This window comes from Triticum dicoccoides, chromosome 1A, assembly GCF_002162155.2.
Source record: "Triticum dicoccoides isolate Atlit2015 ecotype Zavitan chromosome 1A, WEW_v2.0, whole genome shotgun sequence".
Classification (NCBI taxonomy): domain Eukaryota; kingdom Viridiplantae; phylum Streptophyta; class Magnoliopsida; order Poales; family Poaceae; genus Triticum; species Triticum dicoccoides.
The window spans coordinates 450,333,858-450,360,250 of NC_041380.1; the positions used below are offsets into that span (position 1 = coordinate 450,333,858).

Here is a 26,393-nt window from a genome sequence, read left to right on the forward strand (position 1 = left end):
TCCAACACCGGCAATGTCCATCATGAAGCCAATGCATTTGATATCATTGAGCTCACCGGCTTGCCCACTCCTGGCGAATTCTTCGAGGAAGGCTGTCAACTACATGCTGAAGCTATTGAGAGCATATTCCAGAGGCCTGAACCAAATATGAGTCAGATGCTCTCAATGATGAAGCCATTGCCTCATGATGCACCCTATCCAACTGAGTTCTTCGTTGAAGACCTTGAGTACCTGCCCAGGACCATATATCACATTATCCGGCGGACTCTCTGGCCCATTAAGGGACACTCTCCACATGCCAAGATTGAGGGTGCAATGAAGACTCTCATATTCTATATCCTTCATGGCAAATGCTTCAACGCACAGGATTTCTTCATACGCCAACTTGCAGCGTCTGGCTCAGATTTATTTGGTTTGAAATTCTATGCTCCTTGGGTGATGAGGCTGATTAAACTGCACTCTACGATCTCGTATCAGCCCTCAGGCCGCAACCATCGGATCTTCTTACCAGATGTGGATACCTCCACTGAAGCTATATATCCTGAGCCTGCCAAGTAACCTTTAAGTCTTCAAAATGCAGAACACCACAGCTTCACTCAGAATGATGAAGGTGTTGAAGCCATATCCAGGGTGTATCCGTTGGCTAGCACTACACGTGCACCACGCCCAGCATCTACTGAAGCCACAGACAGCACAAATGCTCAAAGACCCAAGAAGCGCGCTCGTGCCCTCAATGACCGAGAGCTTCTTGTGGCCCTTCACCAAAAGCAAGATAGGCATCACGACTGGCTAAAGCGTCAGATGAAAAGCCTCTTGGTGGATGTCAATCGTCTTCGAAACCTTGCCACCAAGAACGCTTTCGTTACACATGAAACCTGCCGTCGTACATGGAAAGGGCTCTTAATGATGTGTACTGAAGCTGAACTTGAAGAGGATGGCTTCACTAAGCGCTTCAAGTTTGACACCACACCTCCTAGAAGGGTTGTGATGCAAAACACACCATCACTTGAAGACTCTAAGTTTTCTTCATCTGCTGCCACAATCACTGCCAGAATAATTGATGAAGAAGACGATGCTACATCACCGCCACCTGCTTTAGCACCTCCAAGCTCTTCTGCACCGCCAACCACATCCAACGACCCTGCTGCTCCTGGAAACGAGTAGACACTCTATGTCTTCAAACCTTTTTAGTCCTTGCTGACAAAAGGGGGAGAAGCATATGGGTTGATAGTCTTCAAGCGGGTCCATATGGGCGGGTGCTTTATGGTTTGCTATATTTTGCTTCGTGTTTACAACTCTCGTTTTTTTGCTTCATTTGGTTCTTTGAGTTATAACACTAAAACTCGATGGTCGTCTGCTACTCGTTTGCCACCCTGTATGCAAAGATAAATTCCGCATGTGCGACGATAAATTCCGCATTTATCTCATTCTGCAGACGTCCGTTTTCCATTATGCATGTCATCATCTTCATACTTTCATATGCATAGTGGATTGTCATCATAAGCTGAAGTGGATCTCCACAAGTACAACCTGCCATGTGCATTTGCATTCCAAAAGCAAATTAACTTATATGCACATCTTCAGGGGGAGCCCTTGCAACTTATGAAGACAATTCCTTATCCTTTACAATTTCACAGACTATATTCCCCGTTGAAAACTTCAACTAGTTTGTCATCAATCACCAAAAAGGGGGAGATTGTAAGTGCATCTAGTGCCACCCCTAGTTGGTTTTGGAGTATTGACGACAAACCTAGTTGAGGGACTAATGTGTTTGTGAGAATTGCAGGATAACATAGGTAGAAGTCCCTCATTGATTCGGTTTTACCACCAGAGATGACCCCTAAAAATGTATGAACACATTGAATACAAAGTTGGTATATGAAGATATTCACATTGAAGACTATGACAAAAGAAGACACGTTATGAAGCCTATGGAGCTCGAAGACTTAGATCTTTCGTAGTTCTTTTTATTTTGTGTTGAGTCATAGGAACCACCGTACTGTTAAGTGGGGTCCAGGAGAACCAGTCAGAATGACTAAAGTGATGCCTAAATCAAAAACCTATGTCTTCGAGTGAAGACAATGAGAGCAAATCTTGTCCAGAGCCGGACAAGTCAGCTTTGCTTGTAGCCCAAGTAAAGTTTCCATGAGAGTTTGAAATCTGACCGTTGAGACACGTGTCAGTTCCTTAGTGACCCAGGGTCATTTTGGACAAATCAGGTCGGGTTGCCAAGTGGTTATAAATAGTCCACCCCCTACAACCATAAACGGTTGGCTGCTCAGATTTCAGTGCACGGCTTTTGTCGTTTGAGAGCAACCCACCTGGAAGCCTTTGAGAGAAAATTCCTAGCGAGGAGAAAAGCCCTAACCACCCAGAGCCAGAGTAAATTGGGCATCACTTAAGTCTTCTTGTCTGTGTGATCTGAAGACTTATTACACTTGAGGACTGTGAATCCTCCAGACGGTTAGGCGTCGCGTTCAGAGCATCCAAGAGACATTGTGGATTGCCAGTGAACGAAGTTTGTGAAGGTTTGGGAGTCTACCTTGAAGACTTACCAGAGTGATTGGGCGAGGACTAAGTGACCTTAGCTCAAGGAGAATACGGTGAGGACTTGGTGTCCTGAACTGTGTGTTCAGGACTGGGTGTCTAGGACTGTGTGTCCTAAGGTTTAAATACCTAGCCGCTCCAACCAGACGTACAGTTGTCACAGCAACTGGAACTGGTCCAACATATCATTGTCTTCAACGAGTCACTGGTTTCATCTTCACTTCCTTTTCTTACTGTTACTCATTGTGAAGACATTGCATGCTTGCTTTATCTTTTGTCTTCACAACATGAATGTATGATCTGTTTGGCTTCATAACTTCTTCCTACCTGATCCTTATTACACAGCAGTTGTTTGTCGTTGTGCTTTCACTCTATTGAATACTTGACCATGGCTGGCCTAGTGTAATCTAACTTCCGCTGCATAGTAATAGGCATAATCTTCGTTGTTTGTCTTCATAACTCCCACATTTTGAAGACTTTCATAAAAATCGCCTATTCACCCCCCCTCTAGTCGATATAACGCACTTTCAATGTAAACAACCAGATATTTCCAATACTCCAAGTTAGTTATAAGTAAAAGTTACTAGTATGGTCAAATTGTTGATCATAGGACAACTATGAAAATGTTGTTAAGGATTAACAACATGTTTCTCACACACGGAGAAAATGAAGAGATTATTGTAAGGAGTTACATCAATGAAGGATCATTATAAGTAGTACATCAATAAAATCTTCATCTGTACTCCAAGTGATTTTTCGATTTCAAATTAAAAGTGATTTATGGTGGCACATTAAGTTGGAATTGGTCCAAGAAAGTTACTGTGGTGAATTCTATAATAGAAGGCTAAGTATATTATTGTTTTAAAAGCAAAAATTAAGGGTGATGAATCGAAAGTTCATTCATGAGCTTGGTATGGTTTCTAGATGATTGTATCATTGGAACACCATTCTTAAGATATGAGACGTCTTTCGTGTAGTGTCAAAAACACTCTTATATTATGCGATGGAGGAAGTATGATATAAAGGTTATATCATCACAAACTCCTTTCACATAGGAATTCGAGGGTATGCTTTTTATGACATGCGTGTCATATACTATTGTGAATGAAGTGAGTATACTAGATGGTACAATAATGAAACATGCAAAAGAGAATGCATGAAAAAAATAATGAAAACATGTAAAATAGTCGTGGCACATAAATGAAATCGTACAGAAAATTATGAAAATAACGCCTTTAGAACACATCCCAGCCATGAAAGTTAATTTAACAAAACGATATGAAAACTTATTTCAAGACCCAAAATAGAAATGAAACCTCAATGAAATAGTACACGATGTCCGGATTGAAAAAGCAATGAAAACATGCAACGTAAAAGTAATTTGAATTTGAAAAAAATTCAACTGTGTGCAAAATTTATCTTGTTTTGAAGATTTAAATATCATGAGTTCTAATATCCAAACGGTTTGTCAATCGGATATTTTGTTCAAAAGATAAAATTTATACAAACTATGTAATCAGACTGAAAAGCACTGGTGGGTGAGATGTACTACTAACTTTTTAGTTCAAACATACCCACTAGTCAGTTTGTCATGGGGCCTCCTCATTAGCTATCCCACAAGTCATAGAGGTGGATAAGAAAGTTAGTTGGATTGAAGAAGAGAGAAGATAGTGTGATGTACTCCCGTCGTTCCTAAATATATGTCTTTTTAGAGATTTCACTACAAACTACATACGGATGTATGTAGACATATTTTAGAGTGTACATTCATTCTTTTTGCTCCGTATGTAGTCCATAGCGGAATCTCTAAAAAAAAGATGTGTCTAGGGCACATCTAAATATGCTCTAGTTATTGCACATCTAAGTGAGTGAATCAAACATAAAAAAAGAAAAAAGAAAAAAGAAAATATCCACACGAATCTCAATGTATGATCAATGACATAAGACTTAGATGTGCAATATTTATGTCACATCTACATGTGCTTTAGCAAAACTGCTAAAAAAACTTATATTTGGTAACGGAGGGAATATATGTGTCAGACAATATATAGTATTGCCATAGTAGGGCAATACCTGCGCACATCCCCCAATCGAAATGCGCCGCATCCCATTACCCGCTAGAAAAACCACTCTCCTCTTCAGCCACCGCCTAGGTAGTTTCTAGGCAAAATTTGTCAAATGATAGTTCAGTGGTACACAATGCCTGAGATGCGGATTTGTCAAATGATAGTTTTTACTATAATAAATACTCGCCCAAGTCAAACATGGATGGTGGATTGAACTCCGTTAGAAGAAACTGGCTACGCTAAGAAAATCGCTTTCAGAGTGAGTGAGTGGTTGGGCAAAGCGTCAGTGTAGCGTACAGAACGCTTCTACTGGTCTACTACAGGATATTGACCAGATTAAGATCAGGCGAACGCTGACTACAAAAAATTACCGAAAGTGCTCTGCACACGATTGACTGCTGGACGATGTGTGCCCGACGGGAGCAGGAGCCACACAGATTAAAAACCCCAGCTAATCCTACGGTCTACCTGCCTTGTCGTCTGTGGGTCGTGCGTCCATCCGTCGTGTGTATAGCAGTGCCAAAAAATTACTGCTCCTGCTGGTCTACTACGCTACGCTACACGCACACACAGACGAAGAGAAGCTCTGCTGCGTTAGCTCGGATCGGAGGTCAGAGTCAATCGAGCCATGGCCGAGCTAGCTCCACTCTCCATGCTCTTCCTTGCCCTGCTCGTCGTCGTCCCCGTGCTCTACCTCATCCGGTCGTCCCGCCGGCATGAGGAGGGAAGCAGCCGGCCGCGGCCCCCGCCGTCGCCGTGGGCGCTGCCGGTCATCGGCCACCTCCACCACGTCGCCGGCGCGCTCCCGCACCGCGCGATGCTGGGCCTGTCGCGCCGCCACGGCCCGCTCATGCTGCTCCGCCTCTGCGAGCTCCGCGTCGTCGTCGCCTCCTCGGCCGACGCCGCGCGGGAGATCATGAAGACCCAGGACCTGGCGTTCGCGTCGCGGCCCATGACCCCGACGGGGACGGCCCTCCTCGGCGACAGCCTGGGCATCGTGTTCGCGCCCTACGGCGACGCGTGGCGGCAGCTCCGCAAGATCTGCGCCCTCGAGCTCTTCACCTCCCGCCGCGTCAGGTCCTTCCGGCCCGTGCGCGAGGAGGAGGTCGCGCGGCTGCTCCGGTCGGTGGCGGTGGCGCCGTCTCCGTCTCCGTCGTCGGCGGTGAACCTGAGCGAGCGGATCAGCGCGTACGTCGCGGACTCGTCGGTGCGCGCCGTCATCGGCAGACGGTTCAAGGACCGCGGCGCGTTCCTCCGGATGCTGGAGCGGAGGATGAAGCTCGCGCCGGCGCAGTCCCTGCCGGACCTCTTCCCGTCGTCGCGGCTCGCGATGCTCGTCAGCCGGATGCCGCGCGAGATGAAGCGGGAGCGCCGGGAGATGAGGGACTCATCGACGCCATCATCCAGGAGCATCAAGAGAACAACCCGGCCGGCGCCGGCGCCGACGGCGACGACTTTCTCGACGTCCTCCTGAGGATCCAGGGAGAGGGGAAGCTCGATCCTCCCCTCACCACCGACGACATCAAGGCAGTCATCGTCGTAAGCTTCTCATCTCGTACTACAATGCAGGAGAATTTTTCAACACCGTACGTCGGCGACTAATTTCCTCTGCTTCAACTCGGACAGGACATCTTCATAGCGAGCAGCGAGACGTCGGCGACGGCGCTGCAGTGGGCCATGGCGGAGCTGATGAGGAACCCGAGGGTGATGCGCAAGGCGCAGGAGGAGGTCCGGCGAGCTCTCGACGGGCGCGACAGGGTCACGGAGGAGAGCCTGGCGGGCCTGCGCTACCTGGACCTCGTCATCAAGGAGGTGCTCCGGCTGCACCCGCCGGCGCCGATGCTGCTCCCCCGCGAGTGCCGGGCCCCGTGCCGGGTCCTCGGCTTCGACGTGCCGGCGGGCGCCATGGTGCTCGTCAACGCGTGGGCGATCGGCAGGGACCCGGCGCACTGGGACTCGCCGGAGGAGTTCTCGCCGGAGAGGTTCGAGGGCGGCGGCGTCGACTTCAAGGGCACGGACTTCGAGTACATCCCGTTCGGCGCCGGGCGGCGGATGTGCCCCGGGATGGCGTTCGGGCTGGCCAACATGGAGCTCGCGCTCGCCAGCCTTCTCTACCACTTCGACTGGGAGCTGCCGGACGGGACGGTGCCCGGGGAGCTGGACATGGCCGAGCTGATGGGGCTCACCACGCGGCGGCGCTCCGACCTCCTGCTCGTCCCGGCGATCCGCGTGCCAGTGCCAAAGCAAAATTTGCAAGCGCCAAGCGAAAATTCTTTCGGCGTGAAGCCTTAGGGTAGGGCGCGAAATTCACAACATGGGAGATTTATTGCTATTGCTTCAATTCCAGCAAAGAAAGAAAGAATAGAACAAAAGTGATATTTTACACGTATGGTACCAGTCTACCAGACCACAATCACATCACCAGAACTACTTCTGGACAACACCTATTCCACTCCATTCCATTACATTCCAAGTACGAATCAGATGCTCAGAGCTACTACATGGAAAAACAAACAAATTTATTCAGAACATTCCATGGCGCTCTCAAGATGATCGTGCTGTTCTGCTTCTGTACTTCTGTTATTTGGTATAATACGATCTTGAAATACCAGTGGACGATTAGACTGGTTTTCTCAGGTCTGACATATGCATGATACAACTATGCACTCTTGATTCTCTTCCGAGAAACAAAGAGATATCGCCGCAGGGCAAGCAGCGAGATCCAAGTGAACTTTGAAATCTTCTCTTTTATCATCAGCAGTAATGCGGAGCTCAGAACTGTCTTTAGTATCTGAGCATGTAACCCTTTGAAGAACCCTGGGATGCCTTCCTTGTTCCACATTGCATGCATGGCGCCCAACATTGTTTTGGGAGGCCTTGAATTGCCTGGCTTTTCAGATTCGTCCTCGTCGTCCTCATCGGGGTCTGCAGCCTGAATCATGACCTTGCACCTGTTTGAAAAATGGCATCATATAATTGCAGTGGCGGTTGAATTTATACTTTATAGGCAGCACTAACAAGCAGAAGCAAGTGGAGAAGTCCAGATAACAAGTGCTGGCAAAGTAAAGTTTCCATACCTGATTAATGGGTAAGTCAAGATTGTTGCAACACTTTTTGAGATGGCACCAAGGAGAAATGCCGAGAAAGCAGAAAGAGCAACCGGGGAAGAATCACCCGCTGATTCTGCGTTTTTACGCGTCTGCCTCAGAATTAGCTTCTGCTTAAGCTGGTCAAACACGGTGTACTGCAAAGGATTGCACATAAAACAGTTGTTATCTCGTGCACGAAAAAGGAAAAGAAAATAAAGCTTATAACGTTACAAGTTACACCCAAGAGCAGTACCGTTAAGGTTGTATTCAGATTAAGAATACACTGCTACTTTTCACTTTAAATATGGTAATGCAGACACTACATACTCAACAATATCGAAACATGTTTGAAGGCTCTACAGTTACTACAAAACATCGAGAATTTATTGACTGAATCAAGAAGGTGAAAATCGCGAGGCCAATGATCCACACCATTTTGCAGACCTAAATAATTCGGGAAAGTTAATTGGCGACTGGCCGCTGGGAGAGGGGTGGCAAGCGAACCCCTTTTGATGGCAGTTTTAGTTCTGAAGAGATCAAACAATGGCAGTTTAAAAATGAAAATTACCTTCTCTCACAGAAACTGTCATGTCACTCTGAAGAAACTGCCATCCCCTCAAACTAAAAATGCCATCAAAATCGTATGCAAATGCCACCCCCTCCTGGCGAGCTAAATTTATTGACTGAATCAAGAAGGTGAAGATCACGAGGCCAGTGATTCACACCAGTTTACAGGCCTAAATAATTTGGTATATGCACTTGCTCTAGTGGGAGACATGGACAACAACACGCATCCACAGATAAGTTCTGAAGTTGTTCCTTGTAGTTTGTTCTAGATATTATCCCAAGTTCTATAATGGAAGGTACGACTGTACGAGAGCTCCATTAAAGTTACAGATAACTGCAATGGTATTTACATGTACATCATAGTACAACCAGACAACATTCCAAGAATTTTGCCCTAGCTGAATGTTTTGTTTGTGATGGCTCCCATGTTTGTTCAAACAAAAATTGTTCAATTGGATTGAAGCATCTACATATCTCTTTACCAAAAATTACTCGAACAATGTAGTCAGAAAATGACATAGTTGGACAATGTAACTCAGAGGACCAACATTAAGTTCCACAAGATATGCCGTACAATAATGATGCAGAAGTTAGTACCTGAATAGAAGGATTGCATGTCAACAAGAGGGAAATGCCCAAGCCATCGAATGCCTCAAGCCAAGTACCTTCCGCGAGAGTTGCTCGCAGCCCTTTGGACTTTCCGAAAGCACTTGTTTGCATTCTAGAAGATGCCGTATCTAATGGCTGAAATGGTGAGAAAAACGAGTATAAGATCAGGCAGCTAAAACTGTTTTTCAAGAATCTATAGGACTAGCTACCTGTGTCACAACAACTGTGCAAGCACCAGCAGCGGCTGCAATCAACAAGTTGGCTTTTGTTCCAATGGACTTGGCTCCACTCTTCTCCAGGTAGAGTCTTTTGAAATAGCTATAGCCATAAAAGTAAACGAACTGCGAAATGAACGACTGGATATTCTTCGTCTTAAGGCCCTGATATAGGGACAAAAATTGCTTTTTCTTAATTGCTTCCCAAAAGACATCTGAAAGGTTCCTGAAAAGTCATGAGGCCAGTTAGTATGTACAATGAGTAACTAGAGAAGTTCAACGTATATGATGAAAAGGAATTTTATGCTAGAGATGTAACAGCATGCAGTGAAATCTCGTTCACCGAAAAACATAAAGGGGAGGACATACTACATGAGAAGATAAATCTTCATAAGCTCAAAAACCTTTTAAATCTTTTTAGAGCACACAAATGCAGCCAATCAAACATCTCAACTAGCCAAAATATTAAGGTCAACACATCTCTTTTACTAGTGTATGATATTGTATTGTTTACGCCACTTTTCAGTTACTAGGTCTAGGTGATCGGCAAGGAAACACCTTCACGGGTATGATCCTTTTATTTTGGCTAAACTACTTTCCTTTACAGCTTTACAAATTACAACAATGATCCATCTCACTATTTCTAGAGCTTGTAAGAAATCAACCTAGCCCTGTTGCTTGGAACTGAATCCCAAGCTCCTTCCTTATTTCACGACCTGAAGTAATCATGCATGCAGATTTGTACAATTTCTAGATTAAACGAACTCCTTGTAAACCTTAAATGGATTAACAATCCATTAATGTGGTGATTACCAAAACTACAGTCCTAGCAACTTGTGCAAAGACCACAAGTGGGTAACTCTTTGCCCTTCACCATACGAAAAACTTGGGCCTAACGAGATACTGATTTACTGAATCCACGATCGGCTCATGTAGAAACCAACCCTTCCACATCTAACGCAGGATATTCCTAGCTGTCAGAACGATCCACGGAGTATCCCAATCATCGTCTGCAGAATCCAGTCCCCCAGATCCGAACTCGCACTCGACCGAGGACCCAAATTCCGGTCCTCGAGCCTGCGATCACCTTATATCCAGAATTCCAGACGGACAGCAGAGCGCAACGGAGTCAAGCCGGGGACGCAGGAGAAGGGGTAGAGAGGAGGGACTGACCTGTACTTGTGCGCGCCCTGGTCCGTCTGGACGTCGGCCTGGAACTTGGTCTTGCAGGTGTCGAGCGGGTAGAGCACGGTGGTGCTGACGAGCGCGCCGACGGCCCCCGACGCCGCCTCGGCCAGGCTGTCCCAGTCCACCCCGCCGCCGCCGTCCTCCCCCTCCATCGCGTAGCGGCCGGCGAGATCCCCCGAGCCCGACTCCGAGAGGAATCTCGGCCAGGCAAGGCAGGCTCTCCCTCTCCCTCCCTACTCGGCGCGCTCGGCTGGCTGCTGGTCTGTTGCTGGCTGGCTGGCTCGTCGCGTGGTCCAAGCAGCCTGTAAGTAGTAGTAATCGGCGGGCGTACCTTCCTTCCAGCGAGGAGGGAGGGAAAGGGGGGCGGGGCGCGGGGTGTGTGTAGGCAGCAGGAGGAGGAGGAGAAGAGGGGGACGTCACGGCAGAGGAGGGCCAGCGTGGCGGCTACCTGCGAGCCAGCCAGGCCACTACGAGTCACGTACGTACCCACGGCTGCACGGCAGGGCACGGCACGGCAGTCTGGTTTCGCCGTTTCGGGGTTTGACAATTTTGACTTGTGGATTAAATCATTTTACAAAATGAACCGTTTCCAATAAAATTTCACTCAGTTGATCTTTTTAAATGGCGTTTGACACGAAGGCGCCACACTACACCGTGCAACGATTGACCAGCATCGTACCTCGGACTGTCTAGGCGCTGCACACTAACTTAATAATTTTTGGATCATCCGGTGCGATGCTGGCTAGGCATGTCGGACGCTGCACGGTGTGGTGTGGCGCCTTCGTGTCGGACGCTACTTAAAAAGGTCAGCTGAGTGAATTTTTTTAGAAGCAGTTTATTTTATAAAATGATTTTATCCACATGTTAAAATTGTCAAATTTACCTTGATGCGCTGCGTGCGTATCTCGCTTCCGGCATCCGCGCAGTACGTTGGAACGAGCCGTTTGGGTTTTCCGTTTGGGTGGGTCCGTGGCCGTGGGGTGGGTGGGTGGTGGTGGCGCCATGGATCGATCGTGCGCGCGCGCGGGACGAGCCCTCCGGAGCGAGGGTCGCCGCTGGCGCTGGGTGTGGGTAGGTGGAGACGGCGAGGGCGACCGGAAGAGACCGGCCGGCGCGAGGGTCTACTCTGGCTCTGCTGCTGCTCCGTCCTCGGTCTTTGGTCAGTCCGCCATCTTCCACACTTGGACGCGATGGCGCCAAGGTGCGGCTCGCTGGCTCGCCACGTGAACCTCGTGCCCGCCTCTGCGTCTTCGTTTTTGGATCAAATACTGCCCCAGGATACAATCTGGAGCAACAGAAAACCAGGCCCTTGCGAAAGTTCATCGCTCAAGTCTACTGAGTACTTCAGCTAACTTATTATACCCGCGGCAGAATTTGCGCTACGCCTTATTACCCACGACACATTCACTTCTTAGAACATCTTCATCATCCCCTTGTCTCCTCTACAAGAGGTCCTGCTGCCGGTAGATTTTTCTCATGCCCTTTCAACATATCAGCGAGTGAAGCACGGTCCATCTCCAGGCGTAGCTTCGTCATGTGAACCTCGTGCCCGTTTCTGCGTTGGACTGCTCTCTTCCTGCTGCCCGGCCATCGGATGTGTGCACAAGGGACGGGATTGAACCTGCTGCGATGTGCGCCCACTCCCCTTGGTATGTTTGCAACGCAACCCTGCAAATGCCCACAGTGCAAGTGCAAGTGCAACCAGGCCCGTTGGTCCTCAACTTTCTCCTCCTTTTATTTCCTTTGCGGAAAGGCCCAAGGTCGTATATTAGATAAAACCGGCCCTTACCAAAAAAGAAAAACTTGCATCCAAGAACAAGAAACTACAAGCAAGTCTTTAAAGAAATAAGCACCGATTTTCTTCTGCCTCTGTCTCAGTAGAGCAATCTTGTTGAAACCCAGGAGCTTGACGAAACATCGGCTGGGAAGTCGTCGACGTAGACTAGAAGATGTCGATGGTCATGATCTACACAGACCGCAAACCTTGAGAAGCTAGCACCGAGTAGGGCCCGGAGATAATCCCAACTCCGTCCAAACAGGGGAGGGAGGCACAAAACTTGCAAGTTCCTGACGAAGCTCCATCTCGATGAGCTTCATCGGACGAAGAAGGAGACCAAACAAAAAATGTGCGACATCTTCCCCTTCGTGGGGGGAAGTCGATCATCTACACAAAAATGAAGAGAAAAAACAAGGCCCAAATTCTGGCCCTGGATGAAGCTTCACGTGTCCTCGGTCGATACCAAACAACATCACAGGAACGACAGTAGGATGATGAGGTCTTCCCACGAACACCTCACGCGTCCTCCCGCGAAAACCTCCGAGTCGGCCACGGCTTTGCACCCTCCGTCGTGAAAATTGGGTGCTAGCAACAAAAAATAACACATAAACCGAACATGGACCAAATTGTGTTTTGAGCACAATGTACGTCAAATCACGTGTAAACGTACGGATTTGTGCGGTTCGCACACGGAGCCCTCCAACATTCGCGGACCTATCAGGTCATCTGAATTAACACAAATGACCTCACCGCTACTAGGTGCGTCTAAATTAACACAAATTACCGGTGAACGGCGATGCATCCAACGATTTGTTCGTCGTGTAATGATGTAGGTGCGTTAGTAGCATTGGCCTCAACTGGGCAGGCCCTTTTTCGGATTAATGGATGTAGCTAGCCATTAGACGCCACCGAGCAACACGAGGCAGGGCGGCCTCGGCGGCATCAAAACACGCCAAGTCGGTGTGCACTAGGGACGCTGGTTGGAACATGTTTAGCGCGACAACGGTAGGGAGAGTCGCGGCACGCCGTCCAGCTCGAGCCCGGAGACGCGGAAAACCGTGGGCGCCTTCATTTCCATCGCCCCGGGAGGACGGCGCATGGCGTTGTGGATGCTGTCCGATGGCTAATATAGGACGAGTTCGTTGTGGATGCTCCCATACGACCATGGGTACTGCTACCACAATTATGGTCTGTAATGAGAGCTCGCATCTCTTTGTCATATGGTTGCTTTTTGTGGATTGGTGCTCACTCGGTTCGCCCCAGTTAGCATGGTTGATGCGGTCCAAGAGGAGATCGACTATGGTGCCAACTACAGATGTGATTAAGTGTTGGGGGAAAAGAGGACTTGAAAAAGAAAGAGTACTTAGAGATTGGTGAGAAAACACGTGGCACCTTTCTAAAAAGGGGTTCTCAAGGGATGGCAAAAGAGACCCGGTCTCGTATAATTATTTTTCGAAAGGAGTAGAGCACGCTGGTTGTTTCTTGTTGCAGCCGGCGTCTTCTTTTTTCGAATTTGTTAATTTTAATCTAGATGAGTCAGCAAAGTCTCGTTTAATTTGTACTTTCTTCGTAAATTAATATAAAAGCGTTTAGATTACTACTTTAGTGATCTATAAACGTTTTTATATTAGTTTACAGAGGGAATACACTATTTGATTAATGAAATAAAATAATAATAAAAAATCTTTTTTTCTTATTCTTTGTGTGTTTTTCTGTCTATATGTTGTTCATGTTTCTGGCCATCGACCTCTTCTCCAATCAATGAAATCTTAGCAGCTCTCCTGCTAATTTTTTCTTAAAAAAAGGACAACAAAGCTGAGCTGGAAAAAATGTCCGCGGATCCGCGTGACCCAGCCGAGCCCTACGGCCCGACCCGCCGCCGGGAACGCGCATGCGCATCCGCCGCCCGTTCTCCGCTGACCGCGCCCACCTTCCCCGCCGGCCGAGTCAACCCACCCGCCCAGCACGAAACCATCCCAATTCCCCTCCATTTCCGCCCAAAATCCTCCGGCAACAGCAAGGCTCACCAGAATGCGGCCTCTCCTCAGCGCCGCCGCCGCCGCCGCCGTCCTCCTCCTCCTCCTCCCCCTCGCCGCCGGCCAGCGACTCCGCGGCTTCTCCTACCAGCTCGACTGCGGCGCCGCGAGCTCCTCCACCGACAGCCGCGGCCTCCGCTGGGACCCCGACGGCCCCTACGTCTCCGCCGGCTCCGCCCGCCCGCTCTCCGTCCAGGGCCTCCTCGACCCCGCCCTCGCCTCCCTCCGCGCCTTCCCGTACCGCACCAACGCCAAGTTCTGCTACGCGCTCCCCGTCGACCCCAACCGCCGCTACCTCCTCCGCCCCACCTTCTTCTACGGCCCCACCTCGACGGCCCCGCCCGTGTTCGACCTCATCGTGGACGGCACCTTCTGGACCGCCGTCGACACCGCCGATGACGTCCTGGCCGGCAGCGCCTCGCACTACGAGGCCGTGTTCCCGGCCAGGGGCAGGAACCTGACCTTCTGCCTTGGCGTCAACCCCGACTACACGAAATCCGGCCCGTTCATCAACGCGCTGCAGGTCATCCAGCTCCATGATTCGGTGTACAACGCCACGGATTTCACGGGCAGCGCCATGGGCCTCATTGCGCGCACCAAGTTTGGCTCGACTGGCGACGTCGAGAGGTGAGTGCCGACTTCTCTGGCCGTGATTTCAGTGCCCTTTTAGTGATGAAGTGCTAGTAGATGTTCTGTGATTTCCCATAATTTGAGTAGGTTTAGGAATTAGGACTGCAGAACTGACTCATTGTCGATATGGCTGAGAATGCTGTCGATCAGGCATATACCAGTTTTTATCACAAGATAGTACCAGTTGGGCCAGTTCTTTGTGAAGTGAATAGCTCTAGGTTTCAGCTGTTTCTGATCTGAGGTTTATTTTCTCATTACTTTTTCGAGGAAACATGTGCATGCACTAGTGATTAGAACTTTACAAGTTTATTCCAAGGAACAAATAAGTACTTGTTAAAAAGATGCTCACTAAATGAAGTACAAAAAGGAAAGAAGTGTGTCGGCCTATATCATATATGTTTTCCTTTTCTTCCGTTCTCCCATTTGTAGAGGACTACGAATTAGAAGCTTTATGTAGTTTTTTCTTGTGAGAAAGTTCTGTAGATCTCTGACTTCATTTTCTTCATTACATTCAAACTTAGGTACCCTGATGACAGTTTTGACCGCTATTGGCAGCCATTTCCAGACAGAAAACATGCAGTCAGTAGTACCCACAACGTTACCTCAGCCGATTTCTGGAATCTTCCTCCTCCTGACGTATTTAATACAGCTTTGGTAGCAGAACAAAATTCACCCTTGGTGTTGCAATGGCCTCCAATATCTCTTCAGAATGGCAGCTATTATGTTTCTCTTTATTTTGCTGATACATTGGCTAATAGTTCGAGGACCTTGGATGTGAATATTAATGATTACCAGTTTTACGAAGGGACAGTAACATCAGCTGGTCTTTCTGTCTTTGCAACTCAATGGATTCTCTCAGGCCTAACCAGAGTTATATTGACTTCTAAGTCTGTTCTTCCACCACTTATCAATGCTGGCGAAGTCTTTGGAATTTTTCCCATCGGAAGACTGACAATTACACGTGATGGTACATCATTAGCTGCATTTATTCCTTTATTATCAATTGTTTCCCCCTGAGTTGACAGTGCATGCAAACAAGCAATGAAACATTTCCTGTTCAGCCTGATGCAATGCACATTATGTATGTAAATGTGTAATGATTCTGGTAGCATTGATTCAGTTATTTGTATGGTAGATTGTATGTTTATGTACTGTGTTAGCAACATGTCATCAAAATGTGCCTTGGTGAATTTGCGTATACATGACCATTCGACATCTCTCCCAATTTTAGCATCACCTCGAGTCATACTTGTATTCTTCAGGTATTTTATCAAGTGTACACATCGACTTTAGGTTGTAGTGATTGTCCTTTAAATATTGTTGTGGGCGTATTACATGATGTTCTTGCAATGCAGCAAGTTGCTCTAACTTGCGCCTGTCTCTTTTATGAAATTGACCTAGTATTTTCATTTCTTTACAGCGCTTGCTATGGAGAGTATGAAGAGAAGCCTCCAAAACATACCCGATGATTGGATTGGAGATCCATGTATGCCTCATGGATATGCTTGGACTGGAGTTACATGTGATGAAGGACAAAATATACGTGTCATTTCATTGTGAGTTTAACTCATGATCCTTCCATCTATACGATGCAATTCTTTTATCCTTTGCAAGTTTGCAGTAACAATTCTTTGTATTGGTCTACACCAGGAACTTTTCAAGTATGGGTATCTCCGGATCTCTGTCACCTGACATTGCAAATCTGACTGCTCTTACTGATATGTAAGTTCTATTTATAATCGATCAAGGTGAATGAAAATATAAGCTAGCAAAATGACACTATTACCATTGGCAGATCTTTTGCAAACAATAGCTTGTCTGGAACTATTCCTGATTTCATCAATCTGGGAAAACTCCAACGATTGTAAGCTAACCCTTCGGCCTTTGCAATTTAGTTCGAAAATTGTTTATACAATCATACTATTCATACGTTACTTCAAAAATTGGTTTGTCTTTACTCTTTAGGCACCTGAACGATAACAAGTTGAATGGAACAATAGCTCAGACGTTGGGGACAATTCAGCCTTTGCGTGAACTGTGAGTCTATTTGTGTCAATATTTTTTACTTATTGGTTATTGTTCCAGTTTCAGAATATTTGCCTACATTACTGCTCATGTCAGAGTATTCAAAGAACAGAAAGCATAAAACACGAAAAGCATAGCAACTATTTTAGAAACATTTGCCAGGCCCCCGGGTTGCCCTTTCAGGCAGCACGTAGATCGTAGGACTGACTGCAGCGTGGCTTCTTCCCGCTCGTCCATTGCCAATGGTGTTGGAGGAGGATGGTTACTATGCGCCGTTCAGATCTTTTCTGTGGTGTTCTGTTCCAGAGGTGCTTTGCTTGATTGGCGCAGTGGCTGTAGTGGTAAATGTGGCAGCTCTGGCGGTCATGGAGGCTCATATCTGGAAGCTGAAGCGGCTCCTTGGCCATAAGGGAAACTGATCCCTTATCCACAGTCTTTTGCCATAAGTGCAACACCTCAAACCTGGGGGATCTTATTTTATTCTCATTGCAAGTTCCCTAGATTGGTGTCGTTAATTCACGTGGGATGAAACTTCCTCTCAAATTCCCGCTCCTGATTCCCACCAAGCACCAAACGTGGGTTTGGGACTAATAATCAACTTCCCAAGCCTAATCCCCCAATAAACCCCCACCAGTAAATTCCCATCCCCTTTCCCCAAAATAGCCATACACGCTGAGAGAGTACTCAAGCCACAAACTTTTTTCCATGTCGATCTACAGTAGTTTATTTTCATTCTGAAGACATAACTATTCCTTGGCCAATATTCGGTATCTGCATGGTGTGTTTATTTCTGCTGTTGGCAATTTACCCATTGGGTATATTTGATTAACCCCTGAGTAGCCAATTGCAGCTCCTTTAGTGCATTTTGTGAGTTTTTGCAGTTGGCATTTTGTTAGAAAAAAATGACTGGTCGTTTGTAAATAGATTGTACTTGCATGGACTCCGAGCAATGTTTAACAAAAAAATATCCGCATGTAAATTTATACTCCCTCGGTTCCAAAATAAGTGTTGTGGTTTTAGTTCAAATTTGAACTAAAAGTCTAAAACAAGGACAATTATTTTGGAACGTAGGGAGTAAGTTCTAAATTGTCAATATCTTAGAGATTCTTGCTTGTACCATCTTATTCCTTGGTGCATCACAAGTTTTGAATGTTCCTACAATCTACTCCCTCCGTTCCTAAATATAGGTCTTTGTAGAGATTTCAATAAGTGACTACATACGGAGCAAAATGAGTGAATCTACACTCTAAAATATGTCTATATACATCCGTTCATCTGTTCTTTGTAGTCCATTTGAAATCTCTAAAAAGACTTATATTTAGGAACGGAGGGAGTACTTATTTTCATTTCCAAATTAGCTGCACTTTATTTGCTTTTGCACAAGCCATAGCAAAGCACTTGCTTACTGTTTTTCTTCATGTATCCAGATTCTTGCAAGGCAATGATCTGGGTGGAGCAGTTCCACAGAACTTGCTGAACAAAACAGGGTTGACTAGCAAGTAAGTTTCATCTAAGGCTTTCCAGGAAATCTTGATTACTACTCCCTCCGTTCCAAATTACTCGTCGCAGAAATGGATGTATCTAGAACTAAAATACATCTAGATACATTCATACCTGCGACAAGTAATTCAAAACGGAGGGAGTAGAAATTTCCCATGTTCATTGGACACCTCGTAATTATATTTCATCTTGTAGATTTTGTCCGGGCAATCAGTTCACACAACCACAGTGCTGACAATCAAACACTTTGTTGAAGACAGTAGGATGGTGTGTTTATTCTTTTAGGGTGGCTAGAGCAAGATTTTGTAACCAGTCAAATGTATGTACAGTAAAATGATTGGAACCCAGTGAAACGAGTTGGCGGAAGCAGGTGAAGATAAACAATCCTGATTGTACAGTGCCAATTCTGTAGTTTACATTGTCAGTGTGTAACGCGAGGAGAAAATGAAACACTGTTAAATTCTCTCAACGAGCCCTGAACTGAATCAGGTTCCTTGCATACACCTACCCTGCAAAATTTGGGCGCCCAGAGAGCAAAGCACAGCCAGCTTCAAGAGCGACTGGTGAAGAAATGATAAAACCGAAAAGCCAATCGTGTAACTTTATTTTCTTTGAGAAGAAACACCCACCGGCATTTCAAAAGTCAAGGAATACACTAAAGACCCTTTCCGCAAAAAAAAAAGGAATGCACTAAAGACCCAAGCAAGAAATGAAAAATATACCATAGCCTACAAAGTCATTCAACTCCGTCTTTTTAGCCAGCCCGTGAAGAACGCTCCCGAAGAAAATTTTGTCAGAAAGGTGTTGCAAAGATGGAACCAGAATCTGTAGCAACCACACACGCCACCATGGGCTATAGAAACGTCAACAGAAACTTATCGCAAGAGGCAGGACAAAGCACACGCTTGACCAACAAGTCGCTGAAGATCGATCTGTCCCAGAACCACCATGGGTAAGTTAGAAGAATACGAGGCTTGACAAAGAGAGGATGCACTCCTGTACGACAATGATGCTCGTCCAGATCCACGGAACCACTCTCAAAGTCTACCAACGATGTTGGAGCCAACACCATGGGGGCAGGGAGGAATTCCATCGTTATGATGTCTCTACGGGTCAGGTCCCAGGAAGCCCAAAAATGATGCGAGTAACCGAACACACCCGGCCGCAGCACCAAACAGTATATTACTGCAAGTTGGAGCAACTCTTCAATACATACTACCAAACAAAACAGAAACTCCACAATGTGCTCAAAGCCCACCCGCCTGGAAATCTTCCATTTGTCCAGAGTTACTCAAAGACACACACTCGGCAGTTTTCAATGAGAAAACAATTTATTCGAGACGCAAAGACGACCTTAGATTAGATGCCCTTCTCCAGCATCGCGCGGACCCGGGTGGGGAGGCCGTACAGCCTGATGAAACCCTCAGCGTCAGCCTGGTCATAGATCTCCCCGTTCTCGAACGACGAGATGTCCTCCCTGTACAGGCTGTAGGGGCTCTTCCGGGACGCGACGGTCACCGACCCCTTGTACAGCTTCAGGGTCACCGACCCGGTCGTCGTCGCGGTGATGGTCTCCATGAAGGCGTCCATGGACAGCCGCAGCGGGTCGAACCAGCGCCCCGCGTAGACGAGCTCCGCGTACTTGAGGGCCAGCATGTCCTTCCACTGCATCGTCTCCCGGTCCAGTGTCAGGGACTCGAGCTCGCGGACCGCGGCCGCCATGATGGTGCCGCCGGGGGTCTCGTAGACGCCACGGGACTTCATCCCCACCAGGCGGTTCTCCACCATGTCGATGCGCCCAATGCCATGCTTTCCGCCGATTTCGTTGAGCTTGGCGAGGAGAGTTGCTGGCGAGAGATCTTTACCGTTGATAGAAGTAGGAACACCAGCAACTATACCAATCTCCAGATACCTGCATGAAGTTTAGTTTTTATACACAACAAGCTAACAAAGTATAAATATGTGTGTTATCGTGGAACAATGGAAACAACACTGTTCTGCAACCAAGCATGCAGTTAACCGATTGTTTTTGTACAGCCAATTATAATTATAATGTAACAAAAAGGCACAAACAAAGTGTTCTGTTCACAACAAAATTGGACTGACGGTAGTGTTACCAGTTCCAATGATTTCACGCATGATATTCAGCAAAAATTGTAGTTAAAAACAATACACGAACAAAGTGCTTACAACAGAAATGGACCGATAGTAATGTTCCTGATTCAAGTTATAGAAGATGATTTCATGAACCATAACATAAGTCCACCTAGAGATAGTTGATGGCCACAACAACGTGACCATTTCTATTCAGTATGACAGTGTCACTTTACATTAAAAGCTGCTGGGTAAATGGGTAAATGAAAACATGAAAAACTTAGCAATGTAAAAAACTTGGGAACTTCACAATGCTGAACAACTCAAGTTCATCATGCCACGATTCAACACGCCTAGTTTAGAATAATCGTGTCCAGAATCCAAATCATTTGGGTGGTTCTCTACGCAATTCAACTCTACGTGGGGGGATATGAAGTTATGAACCATTGCACAGATTTAGTAAAATAGGCCACATTGCAGCAAAGATGAACCATTGTACAGATTTAGTAAAAAGGGTACACTGCAGTAAATATAAAATAAAGAGCATAAAGAATACTTATTCAGGACAACAGGTGTGGCCTTATGGAAAGAAAAAGGATTGATCACATACTCAGGTTTTGAAGGTGCATTTTCTGGAGAAACAGACATCATATACATATCTTCTTTTGGCTCATTTGCTGGATCTTCCAAAATGTCACCCTGAAAATGTTGAGAATAACTCAGATCATCTGACAAGCACCACCCTTTTCAATCGAAGATTACTCGATGGCATCAATGTTACGCATCATGTACGAATTACTGTACGATATGTATCCTTCAAACCAAAAAAAAACAATACAGCTCCATAAACCCTAAGAGGCATCAACAAGACAATAGGTTATATATACCTCATGGCTAAGGTGCCACAAATTTCTATCTCGGCTGTATATTGATTTCTTTGAAACCGGAATTGGCACATTGTGTTTCTTTGCATACTCAATTGCATCTTCACGTCCTGTGATATCCCACTCCCTCCAGGGTGCCACCACTTTAAGTTCCGGATTTAAGGCATAAAATGTAAGCTCAAAGCGAACCTACAGAAAACGATAGCATCAGATGACTGCCCACATTAACATTTCCATGAACAGCAGTATGCCAGTATGTACCTGATCATTGCCCTTCCCAGTGCACCCATGAGCAACTGCATCTGCGCCAACTTCCTTGGCAACATCAACCATTGCCTGCAATAAAGATATATATTGCTTAGTAGTCCTCAAAGGAATATAAGGACATATAAAATTTGTGGTATATAGTTGCAAGTACTTCATTTGAATATTTCATCCATCCCACCAACTATTAGAATTACATATTTAAGTTAAGATCCTACAAAGCTTACAGCACAAGTGCAACTCTTACAGGCAAGACTTCCAGGGAACAAATAAAATAAAGTTTGAAGGAAAACAAACTTGCATTTATAAGCTCAATGAGAAATTAACCATGCTGTATGTAACAAATCTTAGACGGTACCAGGGTCGATGGCTAGCTATAAAAAGTGACAGCAACCTTATATAAATGATCTCAGAAGCATTTATTCTAGTACAAAAAAGTGCAGATTTTACAAAAAAAAAACACTCCAAAAGATACTGTAACTGAAGATCAACAACAGATTCATTTCAAATTTACTTGTAAGACAATTATGTTGCAGAAGTAATATGCACACAAATCACAAAATACAACTAGTTTATCAATTTCACCTTAGCAATAACAGGCCTAGCCATGGAAGTCCCAAGCAGATACTTTCTTTCGTAAACTGCACCAGCACGCAAGCAGGGGTATATATATTCACCAACAAATTCTTCTGTCAAGTCCTTCACAACAAGCTGGCTTGCACCGCTAGCTTTTGCCTTTTTCTCCAATCCTTCCAATTCAATGTCACCCTAAAAGGGTAAAATATGAGCTTAACTGATGGTTCACTGGAAGGAAGCTAGAAAAAAGGTCCAAACAATGCTAGTTCAGTTATGTACTGATAGAAAACAAAATACTCCGTAAAAAGGTATGATACAAAAACAACTCAAAGTTGTAAAATTTGGAACAGCATGAAGCCAGAGACAACAAACGAATAAATTATAGAATCTGTAACTCAAGGTAAAAAAAATATAACCATCAGAAGAGCAAAAACTAAGTAAAAATGTACAAAGAGGGACGGGAGAGAGAAAGTTGTGGCACTTATCAAGCAGGACATAGTTAGTACTTTAGCACAACATTGCAGATTAAAGGAAGACAGTAGAATCACTGAAGTTATGTTAACATACCTGACCAACATCAGCAGTGAAACAGACAACTTCACAGCCATAGTTCTCCCTTCAATAAAAAAAAAGAAACATAGTTTAGACAAACCAATTCATCCTTTAATTTGGTAAATTGCTTACTGAATTTAGAAACATTTGCAGTTGTACCTAAGCCATGGAACAATTACTGATGTATCCAAGCCACCGCTGTAAGCTAGAACAACTTTTTTCAGTTTGCCACGCAGTCCACCTTTCTTTTCATCACCACTAGTAGTTGCTGCATGCTCCTTTCCACTTGCCATCACGCAACTAACACCTGCAGATTTTCAACAACCATATGATGATATCATCATAACAGAAGCAAAATGATACCCCCTCCATAAAAAACACAAAAATAGGTCGGTCAAGTTTCCTATTGCAAATCTCCCTCTGGTCTAAAATGGCCAGCCCATGGAGAATAGGGCACTACTAGTACCAGCACCAGTTTTCATCAAAGGATGTGGAAACCCAGATTCAACAATACCAGAGGTCATTAGTAAACTATTTTAGTGAAAACAGGCTCCAGAGGCCTGAAAAATATGTTCCATTTCTTTCGACCATTTCACCGTAGGAGGCTAGTTTATCAAAATCTATTCCAGCAAGAAAGGAGGAACACCGTGTAACTTTTGCTTCGCAGATGAGATATTCGATACATGGCGAACTTTCAGACTTATATCCTAGCATGCGAAGCCGACCCAAATAGACTAAAAACCCGTAATCGAGCACAGAAGGATACTTCGATACATGGTACATTGCACGGAGGCGTAAACTTTTTGACGGGTAATTGCCGCAGGCCTTAGCTAACAGAACAAGAGATAAGACCAGTCTCCGCCAGCCGCGGCGAAATACCTCGGGCCGTCGTCGTCGAGGACCTCTCCATCGACACCCGGCCATGCTGTCGCCGGAGCCGAACGGAGGGCGGCGCGGGGGAGTCGTGCGGGTGCACGGCTGGGAGGGAGGGAGCGGCGGCGAGGCGGCGCATCGGGAGCGGCATGGGGGACGGGCGGCTGGGTGGAAGTGGAAGGCTTGGGTCAGACGCGGCGGCTACAAGCGGGGTAGGTAGGGCACGAGGGAGACGAGCTGAGGTGGAAAAATAGACCCGCTCGGGCGAGTGGGACTGGACTGCCGGACTGGGGAACGCGACGTCGCGCACAGACGGGCCGACGGCCCATGCGGGATAGAAGGCGCGTATCCAGGAAGATCAGATTACGCTCAAAAAAAAAAACAACAGAAATATCAGATTGGCGAAATCTCTTTTTTTTTGGATAACAGATTGGCCGAATCACAAGGACTTTCCCCTGACAACTAATGAAGAATGGAGGACATTCTGCGGGAGTGGTGGCGGCAGTTTCTAATGATTGTTATTTTATGGCGTGCGATTTTCCGCGTATCAATTTTGAGCATTGTAATAGGAAAGCAAATAAAGTTGCTCACAAACTTGCTAGATTAGCTAAATTTTCCGTGACTAGAGATTGTTTTGAGAAACCTATGAATGATATTGTAACTTTTCTTATTAACGATGTAACTGTTATTTTCAATGAATAAAGGCGATGTTTTGTTTAAAAAAAATTAAGGAGTACCATTGCCACTTTTCACAACCTAGAAGTTTTCCCCTTTTCATAGATTTGTTTATTCAAAATGTTTTTATCTATAAATCTGTGCGTCAAAACCACGGTCCGTTTTCACTGTTGGTTTCTCGCGTCGGCATTTTCAAAACTAGATCTCATGTTAATAGGAAGGAAACATGTGCCTCCACGAGAAGCAATCTCTCACGAAAAAACATGTTTTCTCTTTCCGAGGGGCATAGCTGTGCCTCTCGCGGAAGCAAACCTGTGCCTCCACGAGACGCAAATCTGTGCGCCTCTCGAAAAAAAAACACAACAGCGACTCTCGCTAAAGCAAATATGTGCCTACATGATAAGCAAATTTGTCTCTCTCGCAGAAGCAAAAAACGCGAGTTTTTTTTCTTTCCGAGAGGCAAGTTGTGCCTCTCACGGAAGCAAATCTGTACCTCCACGAGAAGCAAAATTGTGCCTTTAATGGGAGAAAAATAAATATTTTTCGTGCAATTGTTTCCCCTCCAAAACTAGGAAAAGCCGGGCAAAAAACGAAAAGCCAAAAAACCATGAAAAATTCATCTAAAAATTGTAAACGTTTATAGAAAAAAATCCCGAGGGAGCACCCAGAACGCAATACGTGGTAGCGGCTGACAACACGCCAAGTGATGCATCCTCAGCCAACCTTAGTCACTCTCTCAGATTGGTTATGAAGGTTGGTATGTCTGTATCTTTCGGATTTTGAGATCCAAATCTCATAAATTTTGCAAGTTCTAAGCAAAGTGCTCTCAGATTACAACCCATATATTGGATTGCTAAGACTAAGGTTGTGTTTGGTTGTTGGTCCGGTAAGCTATCAACAAAAATTTGCAATCAATGGTCGAGGTGTGGATTCTAGTCAATGGCGGTGAAGGTTTTAGACCTGCTCGCATGGGCCACGGCGTCGGTCATTTGGCTGTGGCGACGGTTGTTTCTCCTGGAAAAGAAACATGAACGAAGATGACCTTGACTCCTCCAACAACGCATCAACGATGGCTACTCGTTGGGATGCGACGACGGGGGAGATGCAAAATTCATAGCATGGAGGGATTTTGGTGGAAAAGAACCAGATCTCCTCTAGAACTTGGATGTGATAGCAGCGCCCACCATGCGGTTGAATCCCGTCCACATCGCCTTTCTACTCGTGAGAAGGACATCCAGGTGCCTTCTACCAAGAACCCTGACTCCCGCCTCGCGGCTGGACATGCACAAGTATACCATATATTTATACTTTGTACAATATATATCGTATATCATGAAAAATATATATATGCATAAACATCATTATTTTAATTTTAGTTAGCAAATAAAGTCTCCATACACCATCTACATGTGATATAACGTACTCAACTATAAAATAATTATTGAATAGATACAACACGATGAAGTGCGCCGAGGAGGGAGGGGGGCAAATGCCCCCCTTTTTAATTTATTTAAGTATGTAGATATATTAGACCCTTACTTAAGATGGCCCATTGTAACACCCCGGATGTAACTTTCCCTATTTGTACTCCAACTCTTGCCGTTTCCGGCGTTAAGTTATATTTATTTTCTCGGGTTTGGGTTTTGCCTCCGTGTGTTGTTGTCTTTGTCATGCATCTCATATCATGTCATCATTGCATTTGCATACGTGTTCGTCTCATGCATTCGAGCATTTTCCCCGTTGTCCGTTTTGCATTCCGGCGCTTCGTTCTCCTCCGGTGGGCATTTCTAGCTTTCTTTCGTGTGTGGGGATTAAACATTTCCGGATTGGACCGAGACTTGCCAAGCGACCTTGGTTTACTACCGGTAGATCGCCTGTCAAGTTTCATACCATTTGGATTTCGTTTGATACTCCAACGGTTAATCGAGGGACCGAAAAGGCCTCGTGTGTGTTGCAGCCCAACACCCCTCCAATTTGGCCCAAAACCCACCAAACTCTACTCCATGTCCTAGAGCGTTCGATCACGATCGCGTGGCCGAAAATCGCACATCATTTGGACTCTCCTAGTTCCCTCTAGGCCTATATATACACCCCTCCATTTTCGGATCTTCTCCCTCTCCGAAACCCTAAAACTGCACCTCCTGCCGACGGACACGTCCGATTCGGGCCGGACGTGTCCGCCACCGCCTGCCGCCGCCACGTGGCGCCGCCCCGTTGGCTGCGCCC

General features: G+C 45.9%; 3 protein-coding genes and 1 pseudogene across 3 annotated transcripts; 2 read left to right on the forward strand and 2 right to left on the reverse strand.

The window, feature by feature from the left end:
- Nucleotides 1-5,184: 5,184 nt before the first annotated feature.
- Nucleotides 5,185-7,002, forward strand: LOC119278121 (annotated as a pseudogene).
- Nucleotides 6,920-10,675, reverse strand: LOC119278130 (peroxisomal adenine nucleotide carrier 1-like). The gene is made up of 5 exons (XM_037559488.1): nucleotides 10,267-10,675; nucleotides 9,088-9,319; nucleotides 8,867-9,013; nucleotides 7,691-7,857; nucleotides 6,920-7,564 (listed from the first exon to the last, which is right to left on the reverse strand). Exons 1-5 carry the CDS (start codon nucleotides 10,431-10,433, stop codon nucleotides 7,273-7,275), a joined length of 1,005 nt encoding a protein of 334 aa, XP_037415385.1. The 5' UTR covers nucleotides 10,434-10,675; the 3' UTR covers nucleotides 6,920-7,272.
- A 3,232-nt stretch (nucleotides 10,676-13,907) lies between these two features.
- On the forward strand, nucleotides 13,908-18,718 carry LOC119278139 (putative leucine-rich repeat receptor-like serine/threonine-protein kinase At2g14440). The gene is made up of 8 exons (XM_037559496.1): nucleotides 13,908-14,721; nucleotides 15,246-15,691; nucleotides 16,145-16,280; nucleotides 16,375-16,446; nucleotides 16,520-16,588; nucleotides 16,690-16,761; nucleotides 18,177-18,248; nucleotides 18,445-18,718. Exons 1-8 carry the CDS (start codon nucleotides 14,090-14,092, stop codon nucleotides 18,482-18,484), a joined length of 1,539 nt encoding a protein of 512 aa, XP_037415393.1. The 5' UTR covers nucleotides 13,908-14,089; the 3' UTR covers nucleotides 18,485-18,718.
- A 676-nt stretch (nucleotides 18,719-19,394) lies between these two features.
- LOC119278151 (argininosuccinate synthase, chloroplastic-like) lies at nucleotides 19,395-23,707 on the reverse strand. Its single transcript, XM_037559503.1, has 8 exons — nucleotides 23,499-23,707; nucleotides 22,779-22,926; nucleotides 22,635-22,683; nucleotides 22,077-22,259; nucleotides 21,489-21,563; nucleotides 21,231-21,416; nucleotides 20,954-21,042; nucleotides 19,395-20,161 (listed from the first exon to the last, which is right to left on the reverse strand). The coding sequence occupies exons 1-8, from the start codon at nucleotides 23,641-23,643 to the stop codon at nucleotides 19,609-19,611; spliced, it is 1,428 nt and encodes a 475-aa protein (XP_037415400.1). The 5' UTR covers nucleotides 23,644-23,707; the 3' UTR covers nucleotides 19,395-19,608.
- Nucleotides 23,708-26,393: the final 2,686 nt, after the last annotated feature.